Below are 24,410 nucleotides of genomic sequence, written 5' to 3'. Positions count from 1 at the left end.
GCAAATCCAAATATTCCTGTGTTCAGCAGCTCTGCATTAGGGGGCAGCACTGTGCTATGCTGGCCTTTGGCCTGCCGGAAATGATTAGAAGAAGAAGAAGCGTTGCCATGCTACTGTAGCTAACAGGCGCGAGCATGGAGAAGGACGGACCTTTGGGCGGAAAGTTTTACTTTAAGAAGTTGCCGAACGGCGTGTTGGACAAAACGAGAGTAACGTGCACGATTTGCGAAGCTGAATTCAGGTACCACAGAAGCAATTCGTCTCTGGGGTATCACCTGAGAGCGAAGCACCCGGCTGAATCGCAGGACTATCGTGGGCTAAAAACAGAAGAAGTGAGTGAAAAGTTAACCAGCGCCTTGGTTGTTTGGATAGCTAAAAGCTGCCGACCAGCGAGCATGGTAGAAGATGACGGACTGAAAGAAGTCCTTCGCGCTGCATCGGGAGACATGTGCTACAATCCGCCCTCCACAGAAACCATTGTGTCGAGACTGCGCGCTGTGTATGAGGACCAGAGGGCTCAGCGGCACACCACGCTCCTGGGAGCAATGAACGTCGCCCTCACCGGAGACCACTGGACGTCGGTGGACAGCGATAACTACTGCGCCGTCACAGCGCACTTTATTGATAACGACTGGGCTCTACAGTCGTTTGCACTAGCGGTGAGTAAAACTGAAGAGAGACACTATGCTGACCATTTTCTGAGTGTTGCAAACGAGTGGAAAATCGGGGACAAGCTAACCACGCTCGGCACCGACAGTGCGTGGCTGTATGGCAACATGGTCGATGTGGCCAGCCTGCTTCCATTTGAACACATGCCCTGCACGGCCCACATTCTGCAGAGTGCCATCACAGTTGCTCTGAACGACAGCGGCTTTGAAAGAGTTCTGGCCAAATGTCGCGAGATTGTTGGACATTTTGAGGATAGTCCGGCGAACGCTCAGGAATTAAATGCACAGCAAGCTGCACATGGACATAACACGGAAGCACTGGTTCAGGATGCTCAGACTAGATGGAACTCCACCCTGGAGATGATCAAGCAGATCCAGAGAAACAAATCCGTGCTCACCTCCATCCTGGCTCAGCAAAACAGCACGGTGACCATGCTGACTGAGCAGGAGCTCGACAGACTGCAGAAGCTGGAGGAACTGCTCGAACCTTGCAGGTAAATCATCCTGTTTCTCGTTTGTGCGCGTCTACGTTCCAGCTCTGTCTTCAAGAACACTCCTGTGTGTTTTCACGTGTTTGTCTCTGTGCGGTTGTGTCTTAGCATAGTTAGTGTTTGGGCTGAGATCAGGTGGTGCAGTGGTTAGAGCTGTTTCCTCACTGAATGAAGCTTCGGGATTCAAACTTCCTGGTTGGGATTCTGTGCAGTTTGTATTTTCTCCCACAATTCAAATGTATGCTTGTGATCTTAATGAAATGATGTTGATTGACACAGTTAATGTGATGTTGATAGGTGATTATAGATGGGGTTTTAAAGGGGAATGGTTTTCTGTCTCCGTGTTAGCCTACAACACACGGGAAAGCTTTGCAGGGTGAAGCTCTCTCCCCTCCCACCCCAGCTCTTGCTTCTATTTTCCAACCCACAGCACACAGTGCTAACAGTGAGTGAGATAACTGCAATACTTTTCAATTAGAGGATCACTTACTGACATATTGTGGTATTTGTGTTCGTCTCTGTGCGATTAGTAGAAAAATACACACTTGTTCTTTCTGTTGCAGATATGTGACCGAACTGCTGGGGGGAGAGCGCTATGTCTCCTGTTCCATGGTGCTGCCAGCCTTGCGTCATTTGTTCTGGGTCATGGAGCCCTTGGATGATGACCCAGTCTACGTTGTGACGTTTAAGATGGTTTTTACCACAGACCTAGCTCAGCGGAGGGCCAGCAGCAATCTCACATGGCTGAAGATCGCTACTGCCCTTGATCCCAGGTTTAAAGACCTCAAGTGTCTTCCCAAAGATGAAAGACGAGAGGTGTGGACTCTGGTACATGACCTTCTGATGGCAGAGACACAAGCACAACAACCATCTGTCCAGATAAAAGAGGAACCGTCACCAAAGAAGAGCAAGATGTCCATCTTCCTCCTGGGTTCTTCAGATTCAGATACAGAGGAGGAGGAAGACTCCATCGGCCGCTGTCTGGATCGGTACAAAGCAGAGCCCAAAGCGGGCGCAGGGGAGTGTCCTCTACAGTGGTGGTTAAAGAGAGAAGGGGCGCATGCCAGGCTGGCATCTATTGCACGCAAGTACCTGTCAACCCCTGCAACCACAGTGCCCTGTGAGAGCTTATTCTCACTCTCAGGTGACGTCACTGAGAAGAAGCGTGCGTCTTTGTCCTCAGAAGAGGTAAACAGGATAGTCTGCCTCAGTAACTGGCTGAGCGCACAGAAGGACTGAGCCGGGTCTTTGGAGGGAGAAACGTTCAACACTTGCAGGTTTTAAATATTGACTTTCGTCCCTTTTTGACATTCAGCTGGCATTAAGATGTTACACATTTTGTCTTCTACATTTCTGTGATAGTTGGATCATTGTTAGGCCTGGTTTCAGTATTATTTCCTATCAGCAGATGCTAGAAAGATGTCTTTAATCTGAGTCGTGCTGATCCTGAACACTATTAAACTTCTCTGAATTTAAGCATTCTTTGTGTTTATTCTGTATTAACTTCATTAACTCAGCATTAAAGGGTTGAGCCTTTCATCCTTGTTCAGAAGCAGGATGGAGGATTTTTAATCGTTTATATTACAGCCAGGAAATCATCCTAATATTTCTATTTGTTGCATGAATTTTGGTGTGCTGACAGACAGCCTAGTCAGAAAAGGTCAGGTCATCATCTTACAGGGCGAGACACCAAATAGGTCAGTTATTACTGTTATCGTCAGAATAACTAGCATAGGAGATGGCTAATGTGACGGGTTTAGAAAGTATTGTTTGTTACAAAGGTTGAACCCCTCTGAGAAAATGATTTCCAAATCCTAACTTGGGAGAACGTTACATAAATCTGAGCGGTCTATCCTGTCCGAGGCCTGGCGAGCCTACATTCAGAACCCTTCTTATGTTGTGAAACCCTTGATGCTTTCGTACAACGCTAACTAAATGTGCGATCCAAGGGTGTAATAGAAGTATTTTAGTGTCCACCCCCATCAGAGTCATTGGTCTGAGTGATGAGCGCTCTGCAGGAGGTTTACCAGGTAAACAAGTACTCATTGCCGTCTCAGTGGGTGGAGAGCCTCACTTTGATATGCTTCTTCATGCATGTTAAAAAGTGAAATTATTCATTTTTCTTGGACAGTTTTGTAAAATTCAATCAGAAGGCCTCCGGCCCGGGTGCTCTTACCACTGTTAATGCTTGGATAGCCTGAAGTACCTCAGTGTCTATGACTGAATGTGAGCTAAGGTTCCTGTTCTGAAGCATGTTCCGATTTATAAACATTTTCATAAAATTCTCTAAAACTGTCATAAATTTCAGATGGGTATACTGTTACATTCCCTGAAGAGGTCTTTGTGCTATTAAAGACTGCATTTCCTTAACTCCATGCCGAGGGCCTTCCCACTTTCTCCCACTGATCATAATAAGATCGCCACAGACTTTGTTGCTGTATCAGAAGATAATTGATTACATTCACTTCTCAAACGTAACAGTTTGATTCATCGCTAATATTTAAGTCTAATTCCAAAGATTTAATTAGTTTATTCCATTTTTTTGCTGTTTGCACTCATAAAGCCGAGGACTTCACCTCTAATATATGCTTTGAATCCTTCCATCTCACCGAGGCGCAGGTTTGATCTTTAACTCAGTCATTTTCTGTTTTCTCCTCTATGAATTTAACCAATTTTAGATTTTCTAGCCATCTTGTTTGAAACTGCCAGTTTGGGTTGTTATGGATAAACGTTGTTATCATACTGACCTGAATGACAACATTCGGTTTTATCGGGGTTTTGTTGATATAAACTGAGTGATTAATTGTCCGGTTTTGGCTTCATATCTGAGCCTGTTGATCCAGACTCAGGTTTAGAGCACAGTTAGAGTCCATGTATATGAAGCCCTTGCAAAGTGGATAACTGATTTTAAAAATGTAGGTTTATTTGAATTTGGGCTGTACAAACTCACTAAGTTCACAAATACGTTTTGAATAGAGTAAAAACAATAAATGGAGAAAGGAAACCACGTTACCAAGCAGCCGTATCTTCCCATAGTGGAGGATCGTGATCGAAGCTATAAAGTGATTAATTTTCAAATGTAACCTGAATTGTTTTGAATAAACAGACTGGGGGTCGTGGTCGAGCTCCGACGGCCCGACTTCACCCCTCCAGTGGACACAGCCACACAGAACCAGCTCGTATTAAATCAACCACCAACACTAACCTGATCTAGTTTACTCACATCCAGCTGATTCTCAGATCACAGCTGGCGACTCACAACAGCTGCCCTGCTGTAGCCACAGTTTCACTCCTGGTCTCCAGCTCCCTCTAGTGATCACTCAGTGGTGCTGAATGATGCCAGAACACTGACGATTTCCACAGCCAGGCATAAAACCACAATGACCTGGTGCATGCACGTCACCATGATCCACTAGAGGGCTGCAGAAAGCCCTGTGATGATCATTATATAAATAAATACACATTTAAATACTTCATTCATCACTTATGTATATCACAGTTGTTCCTCAGTGCTGCTGTGCTGTTTCCGTGTGTTCTGATGATCCATGGAGCGTCCTGAATGCTTCCATCAAACACAAATATCCTGGAAGCTTCGTGTGGGTCAAAGGTCAAAGCTGCCGACTGTCAGGAAACAGAGCTTTAGAGAAGATCGGCTTTTTAAACAAACAGCAGAGAAGAACATTTTGATCGTGCCTGTTTCTACGTGTGTGCTGAACTGTAATGCTGCATTACAACTCACCTTAATCTACCTGTTTATTATTTATTGATCAGGTACTGTAGAGATTTAAAATGATTACATAAACATGTGAACAGGAAGTGATGTGTAATCAGAGAGTGAAGGCGGGGCTTCAGATGAAGCTCCTCCTTGTTGGCGCTCCTACATCGTGGGTGCAGCTTCACCTATGGATGCAGACCTGCCTTCACCTGTCCCCTTGACAGATATTATTGATAGAGCTATTGTTTCTTTGACCTTGCTCTGGTTCACGCCCACATTCCTGCACAATCATGAATCTGTAACTTTTCTATTTTGATCATTCTGAGTGCGGTTAACCACTACAGTGATCTACAGTCAATTACAGTCTCCGCACTATTTGCTGGCACTGGATTTGTAAACCAAACTTTTGTAGTCTTCACAGTAAGCATCATGGTTTCTTTGGACCTTGACATGGTGTGGATGCTTACAGGAACATCTTCTGTGAATAAGACTGAGACCTTAAACTGTTCTTGAGTCTGTGGGTACTGATGCACCTGTGGGCAGCAGGTTGAACAGGTCAAAACCAGGGTGCAGCTGTTCTTGATGATGTTTGTTGCTCTGCTGAGGCAGCGGGAGGAATAAATGTCCATCAGGGAGGGGAGAGGGCAGCCCATGGTCTTCTGTGCTGGCTTGACTTCTGTTTGAAGCCTCGCTCTATCAAGTATCTGATGGATCCGAGCACAGACACTGTTGGCTTGTGTTCTCCAGCTGAGATCCAGATGAACTCCCAGGTATTTGAAGTTAACTTGCCGGATGTCTTGGCCGTGTGTTATCTTCTTTTCTCCTCCCTGTTTAGGATTTGTGTGACTGCAGTAAAAGTGCCTCCATCCGTCACTGATCCAGCTGAATATGAAGCATCACCAACCACCATCAACGGCCCCGTGATCAGACTGAGCAGTCGAGGCATCGAGGCTGCAGGATCGCATCAGAACAGGGCCTGTGGGTGTGGTCTGGACATCAGACCGTCCTACCCGGGTAATCCCACAGTTTGACCCCAGAGCGGCAGGATGGAGGAGACCATCAAGGTGTTTCAAAATAAAACCATTCAATGTGACCTGCATGAAAACTGTAAACTGCCATATGGACGCACCTCCCAGCAGCAGCAGCAGGACTTTAAGGGGATGAAGAATTTTGGAGTGATGATCTGCAGCTTTCAAAAACAGAACACGCACACTTCTAATAACCCATCGCTGTGAGGTCTAAGTCTTTATGTGCAACATGAAAACTGTCCAAAACTTTAAGTCAACACTTCCTGTGTCCACTGAGTGTCTCTGTGATTGTTAACAAACTGAAACTGCAAAAACACAAAACTAAAAGAGCTGAACTGACTGTGAGCGACTTATGACGCCACACTGAGTCAGGCCTCGTGTTTCTATAAGGGACGTATCATCTGTAGTACCACTGAATGACCACTAGGTGGGAGAAAGAGACAGAAATGAAGCCTGTTCAGTCTGAGAATCAGCTGCTGCTGAAGATGATGCTGAGGGTTGGCATTTGATGGAAGACTGAGACATCGACAGTTATTTGTACAGGCCGATGGTGAAGTGAACGTGAGCTTCATCAGCTCTCGTACTCTGAGCTGTGTCCACTCCACTTAAAGTTGTAGGATCCCGTTAAAGTGGAAACAACACTCTTAAATGTAGAAAGGCTCATTTCCATCACTGAGCCCTGCTCTCAAAAACTGATGTAACTGTGAAGCTGGATTTAACAAATAAGAGCTTAAAGTTTTAAAAACGTGTAGCGCCATCTTGTGTCAGTACGGAGCATGACATAATGTGGTTGGTTGAATGGCTGCAAATGACAGACTTAGTTTATGTTAGCTAACTAGCGACAGGCTCAATAACAGAGGAAAATAAGCAGAAGTACAGATACTACTGTTCAACTGAACCTCGTGTCATATTAATATAATAACATCAGTAGATGGAATTACAAACTTCGTTTCAGTCTAAATTATATTTCCAATAAAGATTCTCAGCTTTACTCAGGTAAGTTAAACATGAGCAGAGAAGGAAAATGTAAAAATATATCTGTCCTGTTTCTTACATTGAGGAGGCTGACTTTGCCTCGAAACAGGAAATGGGCAGAGAAGAGGTTGGAGTGGTGGAGGAAGCTTTAAACCAATCACAGTGCAGCAAACTAACCTGCAGACGACTTTCATGCAGACTTTAAACAACACAGTCAGTCTGCCTCAGTTTGTTTAGCAGCAGGTTTCACAGTGTGAACAAACATAACGTAATTTAAACACGAGGACTTACATCAAAGCTTTAAATGAGCATCCTCCCCTTTAAATCCAAGCTCTCTTCTTCCTCTCCTTTCTTTCTTTCTTTCTTTCTTTCTTTCTTTCTTTCTTTCTTTCTTTCTTTCTTTCTTTCTTCCTAGCATCGATTTTCTGAGCGTGTAATAAAACATCTTCTCTGGCTTCATCTTTTATTTTATAATAAATAATAATGCCCCGGCTAACGTGTCCTCCTGAGCCCACAGTGAGTCAGTGTGGGTGAGCTGTGGGCAGGACAAACCCACAGTTATCACCCACAGGGCCCCTGCAGTTTCACACATAAAGGCCTATAGGTTTAGTAAAATGTAGGTGGGATCACGTGGACTAACTGTGGGTTTGTCCTGGCCACAGCTCACCCACACTGACTCACTGTGAGCTTGTTTTACTTCTTATTTCCGACCACCTGCATTAGAACGTCACTCCGGCGCATTTCACATATCTCCTGTCCAACACGAGCCACTGAGAGTTAAAAACACTCGTGTCTGGACACGAGACCCACTTTAGAGGTCCAGTAGAAGAGCTGGAGGTCAGATTCAAACCAGTCACTGCTGGTCAGACGTGGTCTGCAGCTCTGTGTGTGCATCCAAACAGAAGCCTCTGAACTCACAGGCAGGTGATGTGAGCGGGTGAGGAGCTTCTGTGCTGCAGGAACTCATTAGCTCAGAGGTGGCGACGCTGCCGTCATGTGACTGTGGTGCAGTTTGTTTATAGACTAACAATCTCAGCTGTTACTTTAGTCGTACTTGTGTTTTCTTCAGACTGACTGAAGGACCTCTGATAGACTCACACAGCTCGCGAAGGATTTCTAAACTGCAGCGTTTGCAGGTCAGTTTTAAGAAGGCCGTGCTTGAACGTGATTGGCTGAGAGCTCAGACCTTTGCTCCTGTTTCCCCTCCTTATACTGAGGCTTCCGTCTTTAATGTGGTAACAGGCGGCTGTGAAAGAGCTGAAGTGAAAGTCTGCAGCTCACACTGACCCTCGATGCTCATCCAGACACCATGAAGACTGCACCTGTGGCTCTGCTCCCCGGTGAGTCACACACAGCAATCCTACACCCACTCACCCACCCACTCACCCACTCAGTGAGTCCAGCTCCAGGTAAAGGACGGACACTGGATGAATCCTGAGAGTTTACTCCGTGTTGTCGGGGGAGAAAACAGGAAGTCTGCTCCTTTCTGTTCTGTGTAAATCCAGAAAATAATCCAATCAGAAATGTTTAATGTTCAGCAGGGTCTGTAGTTTAGAGTCAGGGTCTCTGTAAAAGATGTGCTTGTTTTTTAAATGTTTATTCTTAATATAGACACAAACAACAAAGGACACAATAAATATTACAAATGAGGAAAGAAAACCAGCAACTGGGAGTCTGGAAGGTTTTTGAAACCTTTAAAGTTTTTATATTTTGTCCCGTATGAGGAAACTTACACAATGATCTAAAAGCTGAAAACAATTAGGCTGTGATGATTCAGCAGTACTTCAGGTGCTTTATAGTGAGGAATGTGGAACCAAGAAAATATCGGTCTTTTGTCCCGGATGGTCCAATCTTCTTCCTGATCTGTGGACGTCTGCCACAGTCTGTTAGTGTGCACCTCTGAGGACGTGAGAAAAAGCTCAAGTCTGTGGATTTTCCTCCTGTTGCAGGTGTGTGTGTGCTGCTGCTGTCTGCACCGACTGTTTCTGCAGGTGAGTAGATGAAGTGAAAACGATCAGTGAGACTCCAACAAGAACACAAATACACTTACACATGTGTCCTCCAGTGTCTCTGTCTGTCAGTCCAAACCTTCAGCAGGTCTTCAGCGGATCCTCTCCAGTGTCTCTGAGCTGTGATGATGGATGGACGGTGAGGAGGACCAGAGGAAACCAGACTGATGAGTGTGGAGCAGCAGCAGACTTCACTAGACTTGATGAGTCCTTGTGTGTTCAGGACTTTAAAACAACCTTCACAGCGATTTACTGGTGTGAAACCAGTTCTGGGCAGAAGAGTGATGACGTCACCATCAGTGTTTCAGGTAAAGTAAGTTGTTTCTTTTCTTCTTTTTTTTCACAGTTGCTCTGAACATTTAAGGGCATTACAGCATCAGGACCACCTGTGACAGGTGAAGTACAACCATATATTTATTTTTATATATATGCAGGTGCAAGTGCATTTAGCACAAAGCACCTTGAATGTGTGAATAACAGCTTGATCCATAGATCAACAATGTGGAGATGAGCCGTAAGAATCCAGTTTATACTTCAAATGACACGTTGTCTGAATTTTACTTTCATATTGTTTTAATATATGTTTCAATTAATGTCTCAGATTTTTGTTCATATTGTTTTGGATTTTTTAGGCTAGAAAACATTGATATACTTAAAATACTTGTAATTAGGAGACACTTAAGTACTTAGAACTCACTGCTACACTAAACTAGATGGTGTTAAATCTGCTGCACTGTGGTACAGAACAGCCATCGACCTGCGGGGCTGAAAGTTCCTGCAGTTCCCGTAATGTCCACCAGAGGCTCCAGCAGGGCGTTAGCCCTCACAGGCTCTCATGTTAAAATATCTAATAAATAAATAAGTGAATCTAATTTTGCCCTTTATAACAATAAAAGGGCAAAATACTGGGAGAGAATGTTTTTGTTACTCGCCTGTTTAAACCGTATTAAAGTTTCATCGGTGGGGGCGTGGCCTCTTTCAGTGACGGGGCTTTGACAGGCAGCTGTGGTTACTGGCAAAGTTACCTCTGGACCGTGTTTATGCTTTTGGACCAATAGGATGGCTGCTGGTTAGTTAATTGTAATAACAGAATACCTCAGAAGTTTGTGCTGCACTTCAGTGAAATGCCCGTTTTAATTTGGACGATATGTAGCACTGATTAGCAAACATCAGTATGGTCTATGGAAGCAGCTTGACAGCTACGCTAGCTATCTGTTCTTCTCCATCATAGCAAGAAGAAAATGCCTCTGAGTGATCATTATAAAAGCAGAGGGTCAGACTGCAGTGGCCACACCATCATTTATAGTCTGTGATGATGAACGTTCATGAACTCAGTCCTATGGCGTCATCATTTGACCTCCTGCATGCTGTCTCCAGAAGCTTCCAGTCTACATGTGTGTACTTTTGTCTCTCTTACCCAGAAAAAGGAGTGATCCTGGAGATCCCGGCACTTCCTGTGACAAAAGGAAGTAATCTCACTCTGCGTTGCAGGCTCAGCACTGGTGAAACAGTGGCAGCTTACTTCTTCTACAGTGGACGTCTTCTTGGACCTAGAAATAAAGAGCACACCATCTCCAACGTGCAGCAGTCTAATGAGGGTTTCTACTGGTGTGCTACTGATCTGAGTGGATCATCTGCTCATAGCTACCTGAGGGTCAGAGGTCAGAACACTGACATCTTTTGCTGTCATCATAAATTGGGCCTCTTTTGTGTTTTTCTAATGTCCTTGACCTCGATGGAGAGCACGTGGAGCAAAGACAGAGAATTCATCACTCTGAGATTTGACTGTGGTTATAATCACGATCAATAATGATGCAATAACTAGCATGCTCCTCTTCAGCATCTATTACTAATAGATGGAGATGAAAGCCTGTGTTTGTGGTGTAGCCTCGCTGCACCGCTCCCATTGAGCCTTTCTATCGAACCCTGAGTGAATGAACTGAGGACGCCTCCTTATCTCTCCTGCAGATCCCCCGACGACCTCCGTCAGATCATCTGTCCATTCTCGTGAAACCATGTCCCCCTTCCCCTCTCTTCCCCCTCCTCCTCCTCCCACCAACTGTTCCTCACCTCATCCTCCTGCTCCTTCTTCTTGTGTGCCTGTGTTGAGACTCCTCTCCCACCTGCTGGCCTTTTGTATTTACTCCATCACCACCGGCCTGCTGCTGTCCATCTGCTTGGACCGGCTGGCCACCAGGCGCTCAGGTAGATACCTGCACACAGGTGCATCACTGCTGCTGTCCTGCTGGCAGCTCTGACTGTAAAATCACAAACGTCTGCACTGCCTTTTTAATTATTACAGTAACCGGACTGCTAAAGCCAAACCATAGCTTTAATCTGATATTTCACCGCTCTTAACCAGGGTCAGGCTCACATGCTAACCTTTATACACCCAAATAACAGCAGACAAGAACCAAAGGTAACAGCTTCTAGTGTCTGAAACTATTTTAAGAAGTTGGAACCTGATTGTGATCGATTCAACTGTGACCTGGCGCAGTAAAAGGTGTACACGCCTGATCTGTAGCTGCACAGACCTCCAGAGCTGCACGGTTTAAAGCAGAGATCTACAACTCCAGTCTTTGAGAGCTACTGTCCTGTAGCTTTAATGCAGAGAAACGGCTGAATCAAATGGTTGAATTACCTCTTCAGCTTTTCATCGAGTTAGGGAAAGGCCTGGTAACAAGCCATTCATTTGATTCAGGTGTGTCGGAACAAGGATGCATCTAAAAGCTGCAGGACGGTAGCTCTGAGGACTGGAGTTGGAGACCCCAAAGCTGAAAGACATGATGGAGACAAGACTAAAAGACTAAAACCCATTGTCCTGTATCATCGGTAATGAGTCACAGCCCTACAGTTCACCCACAGCTGCCCACTGTGGGCCTGCTGTGGGCCAACTTGGACATACGATGGTGCCCGCGGTGCAGCATGTCTCACTGAGGACTGTATGTATATGTGTGGAGACTAACATTCACCCCGATGCTTTGCCCACAGCAAACAGACTTCCTGTCTCCGTGGAGATGACCCAGTGCATTGAAGAAAACTACGAGGCGGTGGTTGACCTCACGGCTGAGTGCGCGCTCTTCGAGGACTCTGAATACTCTGAATGAGTCTGCTGCTCTGACTCCGCTGACGTTTCATCACACATGAGCAGAGGGAAGCGTCCATCGTGTGGGAAGCTCCAGCTTCTCATTTCTCAGACTGCACATGTGATACTGGTTTCTTCCCGCTCCTCAAAGTCACTTCCTGAAAGATTTGTTACTGAAACCTGTCACGGACTGTGGACACGCCTTTGTTCAGGGTCCAGGGTTTTCTCCCTGCTCTCCGCTCGCTCTCCTGCTGACTCTTTGAATCCCAGCTTTTGTGTATCGGCTCACAGATGAACGTCTGATGTTGGAGGTTAAACTGCTGTAACAGTGAAGCCCAGAGAGGGTTTCCCACTTTTACTAATAACATAACGTTTCAATCTGTATATGTTTAACTTTACACCTTGTAACAGTTTAATGTTGGAACTATTTTCTCTGTACTGTCTACATCCGCCAGCCATATAACAGCTGGAGGATGTTACAGCTCAGCTGATGGGGAAGCTTCCTGTGGTGTTGTCATGTCATGTTCTCAGGAGTCACACAGCCACAGGGTGGAAACTAAAACTCAAGACTAAAACCAGCTGTGAAGAAAGTATTCTCATCACATGATGTAAAATTAACTAAACTAAAACAACTGAAACAATATTGGAAAAAAATAAAATGATATATTAAAATAATCCTAGACTTTTGTTGAGTTTTTTTTCTACAGAATTATTCAGAGGAGGCTTTAGTTTAGTTGAGCTTTGATGTAATTATGAGTCACGGTTTTGTCTTCATGCATTTTCTAAATTCCTAAATGCGCCCCAGACGAGTACCCTAATATTAGAGTTAGCCTGCTTTTATTAGTGGACACATATCAGCTGAATAACACAATCTGTTATTTAACACTTTTTTAACTTCGTCATGGTTTTTAACTCCTATTATGCGTGAAACTGCCCACAGACCGGAGGGTGAGCTGTAACCTAACCGACTCAGAGACAAGCGCAAACAAGTATAACTCTTCAAAGCTCAGTTACGATACAGTTATGATGTTGTTATTCTCTTTGAGCATCATTTTGATCTTCTTACATTCTCACACTTTATCATGTTTCCAGCCCGAGTCTCTTACACTCCTGCAGTTCACTCTGTTCACTGTTACTACGGTGAAAACCCAGCAGAGCTTCAGTCTGACACTAATTTTAAACCATCGCCGCCCACAATGACCCAGAAACTTTAGTTTTCTATGTAATTTTATAAAATGCTCCATTTAAAGGAAACATTTACTGGATTGACAAACATTCAGTTTAACACATTTGAACACATTTTCATTAATTATTTAAACAAATAATTTAAAAAACCTACATTTTAGTTGCATTTTTTTCTAAATGTTTGCTTCATGCTTTTTAGACGCACCTGACTCGGAGAGCTCACAGATAAACCACGTGCAGCACTTTATAATAAAGTTACACCATTAAACATTAGTGAGTATTCGCTTCCTTGCTGAGTCACTCATAAATACAGACATGTTACTGTTAGAGTTGCTGATATCAGCTGTTACTGCTGCTGATAATCATGATCACAGTCATAACAACACATCTGTGTTTATAAAGGTAAACTAAGGAGCAGCAATGGTATATAGAAGATTGATAAGACATGCACTGAGCTGTATTTATACACATTTATAAAACACAGAGTACTACTTATAAACTTTGTAAACAAACGTCTGTGGTTTTTAACACTTGGTTTGTGTTTTTGTGTCTCGTCTGACCAGAATCCTGAACCGAGATCAGTAAATAAAGCTTGTTTCCTCTTATCCACTTCTCTGGGCAGTGTCTCAGTTTCACTATCGGTCATTGTCACATCTTCTTTGCTTCAGCATTAATGGTCATGTCTGATAACCTGCAGTACAAACATGAGCTGCAACTGTGAATGTGCAGAAAGAGGAAAGCGTGTTTTCAGTGTGAGCGGTGAGTGAGGTGTACTCACAGCTCTAAATAAATGTGCACTGAGACCGGGAATAAATGCACAATAAAGAAAAGTTAACCTATGTAAAACAGCTGCGCACGAGTCAGCCCTACATCATTAATTAGCTTAATGAGTCTCCTTTGTGGGTACACAATAAATTCAGGTATAAGGACCAGTTTAAACTACAGCATGGATCTGTATGTAATTACAACCACACACACATCACAGTTATAAAACTACAACAGCCTATCCCAGCTTTCCATGACCTTGATGATCTCATCAAGGTCATGGAAAGCTGGTTTGGAGGATTACTGTCATGGCTACTGAACGGACCCACGTGCAGACAGTTCTTTCAAGGAAACAAAAAGGGGATTTATTTACAATAGGGATCACCTTAGTGCAAAATATATGTACAGTGAATTGGGAGGGGGTCCAGGGCTCCAGGGAGAGAAGGGGGGGGGGGGGGGGGGGGGAATCCACACACACGCTTCCTCTTCCACTCAGTCACCGCCACCGCTCCTCCGCACACACTCTTCAGCCGCACTCGCTCCAACACTCCACACACTGCCCCACTTGGACAGGTCCGGTGATTCGGTCCAGAATCTACAGACAGAAGGTCAAAGGTTAGTTCCACAACATAAAACACGTGTAAGCGATTCTTCTTTGAATATGCCGCGAGCACGAACTCAGGTGGTTCGACGTTCCAGCGGTGAGCTGCTCTGTGCCACTGCCTTAAATAGCAGCTGGGGAAATCAGCCGGATCAGCCGCAGGTGGACACCATCCACAGGGGTGCGTGGGCCAAGAGTGAGAGCCCGTAATGAGCTCCACCCAGGCAGAGAGGAGGAGGAGAGACAAAAAAACCAAAACTAACAACAACAAAACCTGTAGCGAGCGTGGGCCAACCAGAGAGACACGGGGACCGTGACAATTACAAAGGAACAGCTTTCATTGATGATGAATGCTCAAACTACAGTGTTCAGAGATGGACGCCACCTCAACCTGCTCTGATGTTTTTATGGAGCTCATATAAACAAGCTTTCTTCATTACACGTGTTTGAAGCTTAAAGAAGAACATTAAGGGTCAGATTCACTGCAGCACGAAGACTTCTTTACACATGGAGACCTTGGAGGTTTATTACAGAGGCTCAGAGTCAGCGACAGCCGTGAACAGGAGCAAACACATCTCAGGAGTTTGATAGACACTCCTGAGATTTATAGTTAACCTCACATGTGTTAATGTCATGAAAGAGTCACTTAAAAACATCCAGCTGTGAATGTTTCACACCACCTTAGGGGTTCTTAGGGAGCTTCTTCTCTCTGAAGCTTCAGAGCTGCTCTGAGGAGTTTGCAGCTCTGAGCAGAGGAGACAAACCGGAGACAGTCTCAGCTCAGAGACCACGACTCTACCTGCAATGAATCATACTGATTAATCTCTGTCTCTCTTCCACAGCATGTCTTTATCCTGTCTTCCCTCTCTCGCCCCAACCGGTTGTTGTGATTTGGCGCTTTATAAATAAAATTGAACTGAACGGAAGTGACCACGCTGAACCACATGACCACAGTGGTTAATACAGAAAACACCAGCTTTTAAAAGAAATGTGTGGTATCAGTCTGACATCTGCCCAGTTTCACTTTCAGTGTCAGAGTAAATGTGTGCTGTCGGACGGGGAACGAAAGCTGAGATCAGCAATCTTTAAGACCCAAAGAGCCACGTGGACCTGGTTTCCACGCAACGACAAATACAAATACTTTCTGACATCTAACATGAAGATAACACTTTGTTATTTACCTTTATGCTTTGTGTGAACAACTAGGGTGTGTTGCTTATGAAATCCATGAAGTGCTACAGAGAAAATTACATTTTATTTATGTAATTAAAGGAAAGCTGAACTAAAAACTGCTGTGAGCCACTCTTATATCGCCTTTGGGCTTTTGGAGCCTTGACCTGACTTTTAAAAAAAATATTGGGAAAAAAGCTGTATGCTGCTGAAAAAAAAAAATAGATTTTTGCAAAATTCTGCCTAAATATGTATTTACCTGGTTAATGTGTGTGGCGGGGCGTGGTCTGCAGCGCTGCAGGGGAGGTGGACGCACCTGAGCGGCACCTGCAATCACGCCTCGCCGCCTTAACGTCTCTGCTGTTGTGTCGGTCTGTGAGCTTTAACACCGGCTGTGTGCGCACAGCAACCGTGTGTGAAAAGTGGTCAATAAAGAGATGCTGAAAAGCGCGTTCATGCGAACATCGTCGGGTCTGCCGTGATATGTTTACAACGGGACTTCTGCTCCTGAACCTCTGCGCACAGCGTCTGTACGAAGGCACTTCATCTTTACGCAGGACTGTAAGCTGTCGTCTGTGAGGCGTGAGCGCTGTTTGTTTTTAACACAGTTCACGGTGGAGCTGCTGACATAATGTGGATCCGAAGATCCATAACTGGCCTACCTGGGGTTGAAAGTCTCGATAAATGCAGGCGCTTCGGCGGCTAGACCGGCTTCCGCGAGTGTGACGCTTATTTTGAGCGATGAAAGAATAATAGAATATAATTTTATTTTTATATTTCAATATCACAATAATCTTCCAATTTAGAACTGCAAGTTAAAAAGGAGCTAACATAAACATATATACACACAAACACTTCAGCTAAATACTTCTCATTTATTTTCCCAAACCACGCGGAGCCGCACTGAGGACTAAAGAGCCGCAGGTTGCCGACCAGGCTTAGACGATTTCTCAACAGATTGTGACAGAGCGCTTCTAGTTTGTGTCACTCATCTTCCCATCATGCACTGCTTCTCAATTACCTCGGTGATGTGTTTACTGACCTCTGACAAAGTCAGTTTTCTGTCTCTCTCTGTCTAAGGATGCAGACGCCACTGTGGTCAGACTGAGGTCTGTGGTTGTCAGTGGCTCTTCTTTCATCTCAGTGGGGCCTCGATGTTGACTTCACAGATTCTCCCTCTGTGTTCTCTCTCGTCTGTAAAACCAAACATATCAGACACTCGTCTCCTGTGACTGTGGGTTCACACACAGGGCCACTTTATTAGGTACACAAGCACAGAGCGGCTGCCGTGCATCGGAACAGGTGTGCCTAATAAAGTGGCCATGAGTGTGTGCAGTGACACGTCTCTGTGACAATAAATGATCAGACGGCTCCCCCTGCTGGAGACACTTGAGATGGAGACGTCGCGCAGAGGCATTCTCGATGGCCACTTTATTAGGTACACCGTGCCGGCACCCTGGTCCCTTGCTTGTTAATGACACGGACTCATCACAGTCCTGGAAACATCCTCAGAGGTTTGGGTCCATGCTAATGTGATGTCATCACACACAGGCTGCACAGGCTATGATGTCACTCTACCAAAGATGCTCTGCTGCACTGAGATCTGTGACTGTGGAGGCGTCTGTGTGCAGTGAACTCATCGTTATGCCTGATCTGAGCTTTGTTTTCCTGCTGGACACATCACAGGATGGTACACTGAGGTCATTATGGGATGGACACGGTCAGCAGCGCCGTGCAGGAGTTCATGCAGCGTTAGCTGTTAGCCAGCAGTCTCAGAAGGTTAGACATTATCAGCCAGTGTGAGCTCAACATCCACACCCACAGCATATTCTGAATCCACAGGTAACCTGACACACCTGTCTTCAGACTGTCTGAACATGAACGCCACACCTTGGTTGGAACGACTGGTTATCTGAGCCACTGCTTCCTCCACACTTTGAGGTGTTGTGAGGAGTGAACCAAAGTGATTAACTGTGTAAAGAATAACAAATGTCCATACATCAGACAGAGACAGATGATGGACTTTATTTCTTTTCTCTTCAGCAGCATTTTACAGAAACATTTTGTTCTTTTTCGTCGTACACTTCGTTAGCTACATGTATGTTAAAGTGTTAGTTGTCTTATATTTCGTGCAGTTTTACAGACACAGCCGACACTAAAGCCTCACACATGTAGGAGCTCTGAGACCGTGCAGACATGAGGTCCAAACATCAACTAAACAGCACCCAGGTCACAGCTGAGACCTGAACAGCAAGGCATTATGGGTAAGTAAAATATAAATGTGTAAGTAAAAAATGAGTGTTGTTTGTGCTAATGTGGTAACAAATCAAACAGCTGCTGCTGCATGAGTGCGCCGAGCTACAGCCACTGCAGGGTTCAGCTGTGTGAACAGAAAGCATCCTCACAGAACGTGGAGGAACTCAGCATCGTCCCCTCTTCATCCCCTTCAGCCCATTACTGGTGTTTTCCCTCTGACTCACAGACCAGTCAGATCCATGATCAGAGCCCAGTCAGATCAAGCTGGTTGCTGGTCCATCAGAGGAGCCATTTCAATAGCCTTGTTGTCCTCGGCTGGATCCTGGACCTGATCTGTCCCTGCAGAGGAAACACAAGAAGTCACAAACAACACTCGGAGCTAAACTAACACTTTGATGTTTTAATTGCTGACCTTTGACCCGGAAGCATTGCAGACTAAAACGGTGTACTGAAATCTTTGGCTTCTATAAGCTGTGTGTGTCTGACTTAGTGAAACTATGTAGCATCATTGTGACGTCGTAGGGCATGAAAACAAAAGGTGTGTTGCACAGCTCTCTCCATGTCCTTTCTTATGACTTGAAATGCTTTTTTAAAGTTAACTGACAAACAGACAGAACTGATGTAAAGATAGGACAGTACGACACATTCACACCGATTACAACTCACCTTTGACTGTGAGCCACACCCTCTTGTATCTCCAGGCCTCCTTGCTGTTGACCTCACAGGCGTATCTCCCAGCATCCTTCACTGTGGGCTGTCTCAGGGTCAGACCGAGGTCTCCGGTGGTCAGCAGGTCAGTGTTCATCTCAGTGCGACCTCTGTAATGGTCGTCCTGTTTGTCGGGCCGGTCAGAGCCGTTCTCATACACACAGACCTTCATGTATTCGGGTTCATGGCGTTTCCACTCCACATCGCTGTCCCCGGGCAGGTTTTCTGTGGTTTTGAAGGGCAGCAGGACAGACTCCGCCCCCTCCACCACCTCCACCTGGCACTCTGAGAGGAGAACAGCACAACATGAGCTGTACGAAGACACGGCATTCATGTTTGTCAATTAATTTTAATTTATGCAGCATTTGAAACACGTGTTCATCACGAAGCCACAGAAGCATCACATCAGCAGCAACATCACTAAGTCACCAGCTTCATCTCGATGCTGGTCCCAGTCAGTCATTTGAAGACGAGGGCCTGAAGATGTCTGATCAATGAAACGCAGTTACACTGTTACTAAGAAGCCATGTTTGCAGTTCATCTACACACTCATTGAAGAGGTCTGTCCAACACCAGGTTTGCTACAAGCTTTATCGTTCTTCTTCACACAAACGCACTGAACTGTTCTATAAACAGGGTTGATTTTATAACTTCATAAAGATTTGGACATCAGCAGAAACGCAGCACCAACATGCTGAAAAGGCCCTGCTGTACATACATGGGAGTGTGATTACGTCTTTCACTCTAAACAATGAAGAATCCTGACAAATGGAAATGATACTGTTATCCAGTTGTTTTTAAATCTATCTGATTAGAGTCCTGGTGCCTCACTTGGCCTTTATATAACTCACCGTCATTATTTATGTACTGATTTGTTTCTAATTGCTTTCACAGTGAACACTACACATGTTTAAGATTCAGAGTAGAGTGCAGTCCTGCTTTGTACCACATGAAGGCAGGAGCGTCCAGTATCAGCTGTTCCTGCTTTCCTCTCATATCAGTAGCAGACTCTGGTTTCCATCGCTGATAGAACTCATCAGACAAATGACAGAAAGCAGCATCGTGTTCCTCAAAGACTCACTGCTGTTCCTCTGAGAACACGACAACGCTCCCCTGAACTCACATCTGTTCAGCAGCTGTTCAAGCCTGCACCGTAACATCCCATCAAAGTCCACTGCTGCTCATATTTCTAACAGAGAGCAAACAGGAAGACCTAATGAAGTCTGACAGGAACTACAAAGATGGCCTCTGTGTTCGTCAGAATAACAGAGCTGCTGCACAGCAGGTGTGTGACAGACAAAGACACGCACTGTGACAAAATAGCTGTCAATAACAATATCCAAGCCTCTGTATCTGCAGCACTGACCTTTGATTTTCAGCTCCACCTGTTTCTCCAGCAGTTCTTTCCCCTCCCTGCTGTAGACGGTGCAGGTGTAGGTGTCCCTGTCGGTGTTTGTGGGGTGTTTCAGGGTCACGCTGAGGTCTCCGGTCCTCAGCGGCTCTTTCTTCATCTCTGTTCGGTTTCTGTAACGTCTGTGCTGTTTTTCAGGCTGCTCAGAGTCTTTCTGACATACGTGCACCTTCCTCTCATTCCTGTCCTTCCACACCACTTTAGCACCATCGGGCTGAACGGTGCTTCTGCAGGTCAGCACGACCGACTCATCACCTGGTTCTGCTGTGACCTGAACGACTGAGAAGAGAACGAAGCAGCACATGAGCTCCATGCTCATGTGGTAAATGCTGTATGTCATCATAAACACTGACTGATGTCCGTGGAGCGCTCTGATAACACACATACCTTCTTTGTTCTTTAACCTTTTATATCTAAAGTACATGAAGACCCCAAAGCCGACAGCCAGGAGAACCACAGGAACCAGGACACCCGAGAGAACTTTGGGCCAGACTGGAGGAGGAGTGGGACCAGGAGGAGGACGTTCTGCCCACACAAACACAAACAACCTGAAGATCACCCAGCACATTCTCAGAGTATGACTGACCTCTGACCTTTATCGACAGCACTGACCTGCCACCCTCAGTTGCAAATGGGTCTTGCTCTGATCTTGTCCATATCTTCGGGTGGTGCAGGTGTAGGTGCCGGTGTCATTGACTACGGGCTTCCTCAGAGTGAGGCTGAGGTCTCCGGTCTGCAGAGCGTCGGCTCTCATCGATGTTCGGTTGAAGTAAATAACGTTCTGTTTCGTGAGATCGTCCCCGCTCTGCAGACGCAGATGGACTGTCGGGCTGCTGAGGTCCTTGCGGCCCCAAACCACTGCTGTGGCGTCCCGGTAAACGTCCTCTGGTACCTGACAGGGCAGCATGACAGACTCCGCCCCCTCATACACCTCCAGCCCGAGGCATGCTTGAAAACTGAGAGGAGAAACAGGAAACAGGTGAGAGCGGTGATGCTTTTAAGGCCCGTGAGACAGAGAATGACTGCAAACACTTTACTAATGTAAAGATGAGCACCAGTGAGCGATCGAGCTCAGCAGGCAAAACCAAAAGAACCAGAGCAGGAAAAACTGGGAATAACAGTGATCCACCAACCGTCACCCACACTCTGGTTTTAAGCTGGAAAACAGTTATTTCTTCTTTTATTGCACAAGCTCTTAAATACTGTTTATCTCTAATATCAATGACTTCATGTTCACCATGTTCACCAAAGCTGTTTCTAGTCAAGGGTTCGTCTGGCCGGCTGAATAACTACAGCCAAATAAGAAAACAACCCAGGAACTTACAAAGACCGAGCCCAGTCCTCATGCTGCTGCTTCTCTGCCTTAAAAAGCACCAGGCGGAGAGAAACCCTGACAGATGTTTGAAACTGACCCACAGACATGGGACTTCAAACAACTCAAGCCAGCTGAAAAAAGTGTAGGAGCTTTGGCTTAGTGCACCCTTTTTACTCATCAGCCATAAAAGACTGACGGTCCAGTCGTAGGATTCCAAACTGATACCATGGTGCAGCTTCATCTTGGATCAGTTTGAAAATCAGGGACCATCATTGTCCATCCCAAGGTCAGAGGTCACCTTAGGATTTTGCCATTTGTACGATAGATGCATCTACTGGGAAGCTGAGGGGTGCCAGTACTTTACATACAGCAGATTTTAAAGGGTAACACGTGTAACAGCAGACTGCAGTATTAACCACACATTATACCTTTACGACAGCCCAGTGCAGCAGAGGGGCTTTAATAGGCTGCTGGGTCCCTTTGCCTCTCCTGGGAAGAACTGGCTGTCCTGAGCCGGCTGTGAGCACACCAGGACTCTGGACTCAAAACTAACAAACTGAGGAATTTAGGAAGCGAATACAAAGTAAGAAGTACTGTGGCTAGGATCAGAGAGCACACAGCACACAGGGAAGACACCACAACAAGGTAACGTAACATACTGGACCAGGGACTTTCAAAATAAAACAGGAAACACAGCTCAGAGACAGAGACTTCAGGCATATAAACCTGACACTGGACAAGGCGAACAACCACAGAGACGAAGCGCAGAGCGAGAGGGGACACATGGGGACAGAGAGTGGACGGACCTCCACAGGAGACGCTGAGGACAAAGAGACAGGAAACATCGAGACACTGGAATGACCTAAAAGCACAAAGGTCATCATGAATCCAGGACAAACCTCACAACACAAAGACACAAAGTCACAACAAAGTGTACTTTAAATAGTCTGACGCTGATAACAACCTCAGAGCTGGTATCATCACGAGCAGGGACGTGTTTCTTAGGTTTCACAGCAGAAACATCTGTTATCACCTGACGTCACGCCCTGCTTTACCCACACATGCCACAAACACGAACAACCTGTCTCACCGGGACTTGTAAGCGTCATCACAGCCTCACGTCACTAATGAAGCCACAGCAACCGTTTGTAAAACCTTTATTAGAAACAGCCAAACCGCACAAGCTGCTAGCATTGCTAACTCCATGCTACATTCATCCATCAATGAAGCCTCCCCACATGAAGGGCTCCTCCTCCGTCAGGGATGTCTCGTGGGCTCAGAGACGTGTCTGTGTTTCGGGTTTTCGCGTGTGTCACGGGGAGCTGACTGTATCCGCGGGATCCGCCGGCATGAAGGCCGCACAGGGAGCTGCGGACGGCACAAATCACTGCACCGCGGTCTGTAACCCGTCTGTACCCACTGTGTGTGTGTCAGGAGGCTCCTGCACAGACAGACACGACAGGCCAGTCTGTGGGCGGCTGTGTGTGCTGCCGTGGGCCGGTTAGCTAGAGCGTTTTCCTGTCGGCTTTCTCACCTTTGAACTTTTTAGTTACGCCGGTCTTCGCGCGTGCGCACAAAGAGGATAAGAGTGGGTTTCTTACCGTGGGGCTTCTTTATCCTCCATGAAGACTCCCGCAAACACAGAAAAGCACAGCAAAACACCGACAGCTCTCATAGCGGTGCTTCGTCACGCCACGCCCACTGTGACGTGGTTTACTTTCGGTTTCAGGGGAGTTCTCGGGGGATCACGCGTGTGTGGTGGAATGTGCCTGGGGCAGGAGTTCCAGGTATGCGGGGTGGAGGAAAGGTGGGGCTGATTTAGACTGTAGAGGACTTCTGTGGTGGATTCGTTTCCATAAAGTGGAAACAAAATAAAAGATATAATCACACTGAAGCAGCTCACACGTAGCAAAACACACCTCAAAGATCACGAGTGGTAATATTGTGTCAGATATGAGGGAGTAGAAGCAGGAAGTACCAGAGCATGGTAACATTACATGTAATCCCTCAGAGTCAGTGGACTGAGTTATCCTGTGCGTGGGTTAGTGACTAATTAAAATCCCTCAAACAACGGAGCTTCAGGAGAAACAAAGAAGAAGAGGAGCAGAGTGAAGGATGAAGGTCGTCCATCAGACCCAGTGTGTCCTCAGCTTCCTGTTCAGAGACAAACATCACTGATGTCAGCTCTTAGCTGTTCACCTCTGACCTTTATTAATACCTCACAACGATGTCAATGCACAACACCTGGATCAGCTGACTGCTCTGAAACAGAAGGTCAGAGTGGTCACAGCCAGGCTGGTCCTGGATCAGATTCTGTCGGCATATAAACCCGTCTGCATGTGTTTCCAGGCTGATTTCGCTCTGCTGATGGGGGACGACGGCGCCGACGCCAAACACAAGCACTTCAACTACGATAAGATCATGGAGCGGCAGAACCTGAGCAAGAAGAAGAGGAAGAAGCTGATGAAGAAAGAGGAGGAGACCTTCAGGTGAAAAGCCTCCACGCTGGTGAGCAGTGAACATCTGATCTCACATATAAGCCAGTGATCCAGCGTTCGTTTCTGGCTCACCGTTAGCCCACAATAGAGTAGAATAGAGTCATCTTTATTGTTTTCATACAGCAACAACAAAAATTATACTCTCTCATTTTACAAATAGGAAAAAAAAGACCTTTACACTTTATTATTATTATCACTGCAAGTTATCCTCCTGCATGTGACATGTGGAGCTAGCTGGTTCTGATTGGTTCTGATTTGTCCGTACGCAACAGGATCATTTTATGTGACATCGTCTGATTGATAAGCAAACGGGTTTTCCTGTTTAGGCTCAGATCGTTTTGATGTTTAGAGGCTCGCAGTGACATGAAACAACCCAAATGTATTAAAGCAAAAGTAAGGAGCCTGTTTTGAAAATGTAAGCAGAAAGTACACTTAAAGTGCTTAAAATAAGGGAGAAAGAATTACTCAGGTACCTGAAAATTCTACTTAAATACAGTAAGAAAGTATTTGCACTTTGTTACTTCCCACCT

The 24,410-nt window shown here is 45.6% G+C and overlaps 3 protein-coding genes across 6 annotated transcripts; 2 read left to right on the top strand and 1 right to left on the bottom strand.

Moving 5' to 3' along the window:
* The first annotated feature begins 50 nt into the window (after positions 1 to 50).
* LOC113009825 (zinc finger BED domain-containing protein 1-like) lies at positions 51 to 2,654 on the top strand. Its single transcript, XM_026148406.1, has 2 exons — positions 51 to 1,162; positions 1,723 to 2,654. The coding sequence occupies exons 1-2, from the start codon at positions 135 to 137 to the stop codon at positions 2,396 to 2,398; spliced, it is 1,704 nt and encodes a 567-aa protein (XP_026004191.1). The 5' UTR covers positions 51 to 134; the 3' UTR covers positions 2,399 to 2,654.
* Positions 2,655 to 7,960: 5,306 nt separating this feature from the next.
* On the top strand, positions 7,961 to 12,615 carry LOC113009942 (uncharacterized). Its single transcript, XM_026148645.1, has 7 exons — positions 7,961 to 8,013; positions 8,120 to 8,217; positions 8,827 to 8,868; positions 8,943 to 9,194; positions 10,308 to 10,547; positions 10,855 to 11,091; positions 11,878 to 12,615. Exons 2-7 carry the CDS (start codon positions 8,187 to 8,189, stop codon positions 11,991 to 11,993), a joined length of 918 nt encoding a protein of 305 aa, XP_026004430.1. The 5' UTR covers positions 7,961 to 8,013; positions 8,120 to 8,186; the 3' UTR covers positions 11,994 to 12,615.
* A 5,077-nt stretch (positions 12,616 to 17,692) lies between these two features.
* On the bottom strand, positions 17,693 to 23,564 carry LOC113009885 (uncharacterized). 4 transcript variants are annotated; one of them, XM_026148463.1, is made up of 7 exons: positions 23,361 to 23,564; positions 22,984 to 23,218; positions 20,680 to 21,023; positions 20,455 to 20,592; positions 20,023 to 20,346; positions 18,615 to 18,941; positions 17,693 to 18,287 (listed from the first exon to the last, which is right to left on the bottom strand). In XM_026148463.1, the coding sequence occupies exons 2-7, from the start codon at positions 23,055 to 23,057 to the stop codon at positions 18,208 to 18,210; spliced, it is 1,287 nt and encodes a 428-aa protein (XP_026004248.1). In that variant the 5' UTR covers positions 23,058 to 23,218; positions 23,361 to 23,564; the 3' UTR covers positions 17,693 to 18,207. The 4 variants fall into 4 exon arrangements, with proteins under 4 accessions (XP_026004248.1, XP_026004242.1, XP_026004269.1 ...); XM_026148457.1 differs by having other exon boundaries at positions 22,984 to 23,564; XM_026148484.1 differs by lacking the exons at positions 22,984 to 23,218; positions 23,361 to 23,564 and adding an exon at positions 22,917 to 22,937.
* Positions 23,565 to 24,410: the final 846 nt, after the last annotated feature.

Source organism: Astatotilapia calliptera, chromosome 3 (genome assembly GCF_900246225.1).
Source record: "Astatotilapia calliptera chromosome 3, fAstCal1.2, whole genome shotgun sequence".
NCBI lineage: Eukaryota > Metazoa > Chordata > Actinopteri > Cichliformes > Cichlidae > Astatotilapia > Astatotilapia calliptera.
The sequence above is the reverse complement of the archived record's forward strand: the minus strand, read 5'-3'. Positions and strand labels throughout refer to the sequence as shown.

Bases quoted from the DNA above. Each gene is read 5' to 3' on its own strand.
- LOC113009825 (XM_026148406.1), top strand. From the start codon at position 135: ATGGAGAAGGACGGACCTTTGGGCGGAAAGTTTTACTTTAAGAAGTTG. The intron at 1,163-1,722 runs GTAAATCATCCT...TTTCTGTTGCAG, and splicing joins GAACTGCTCGAACCTTGCAG to ATATGTGACCGAACTGCTGG.
- LOC113009942 (XM_026148645.1), top strand. From the start codon at position 8,187: ATGAAGACTGCACCTGTGGCTCTGCTCCCCG. The intron at 8,869-8,942 runs GTGAGTAGATGA...TGTGTCCTCCAG, and splicing joins TGCACCGACTGTTTCTGCAG to TGTCTCTGTCTGTCAGTCCA. The intron at 10,548-10,854 runs GTCAGAACACTG...TCTCTCCTGCAG, and splicing joins TAGCTACCTGAGGGTCAGAG to ATCCCCCGACGACCTCCGTC.
- LOC113009885 (XM_026148457.1), bottom strand. From the start codon at position 23,057: ATGAGAGCTGTCGGTGTTTTGCTGTGCTTTTCTGTGTTTGCGGGAGTC. The intron at 21,024-22,983 runs GTAAGAAACCCA...TTCTCCTCTCAG, and splicing joins GAGGATAAAGAAGCCCCACG to TTTTCAAGCATGCCTCGGGC. The intron at 20,347-20,454 runs GTATGTGTGTTA...TTCTCTTCTCAG, and splicing joins AAGGTTAAAGAACAAAGAAG to TCGTTCAGGTCACAGCAGAA.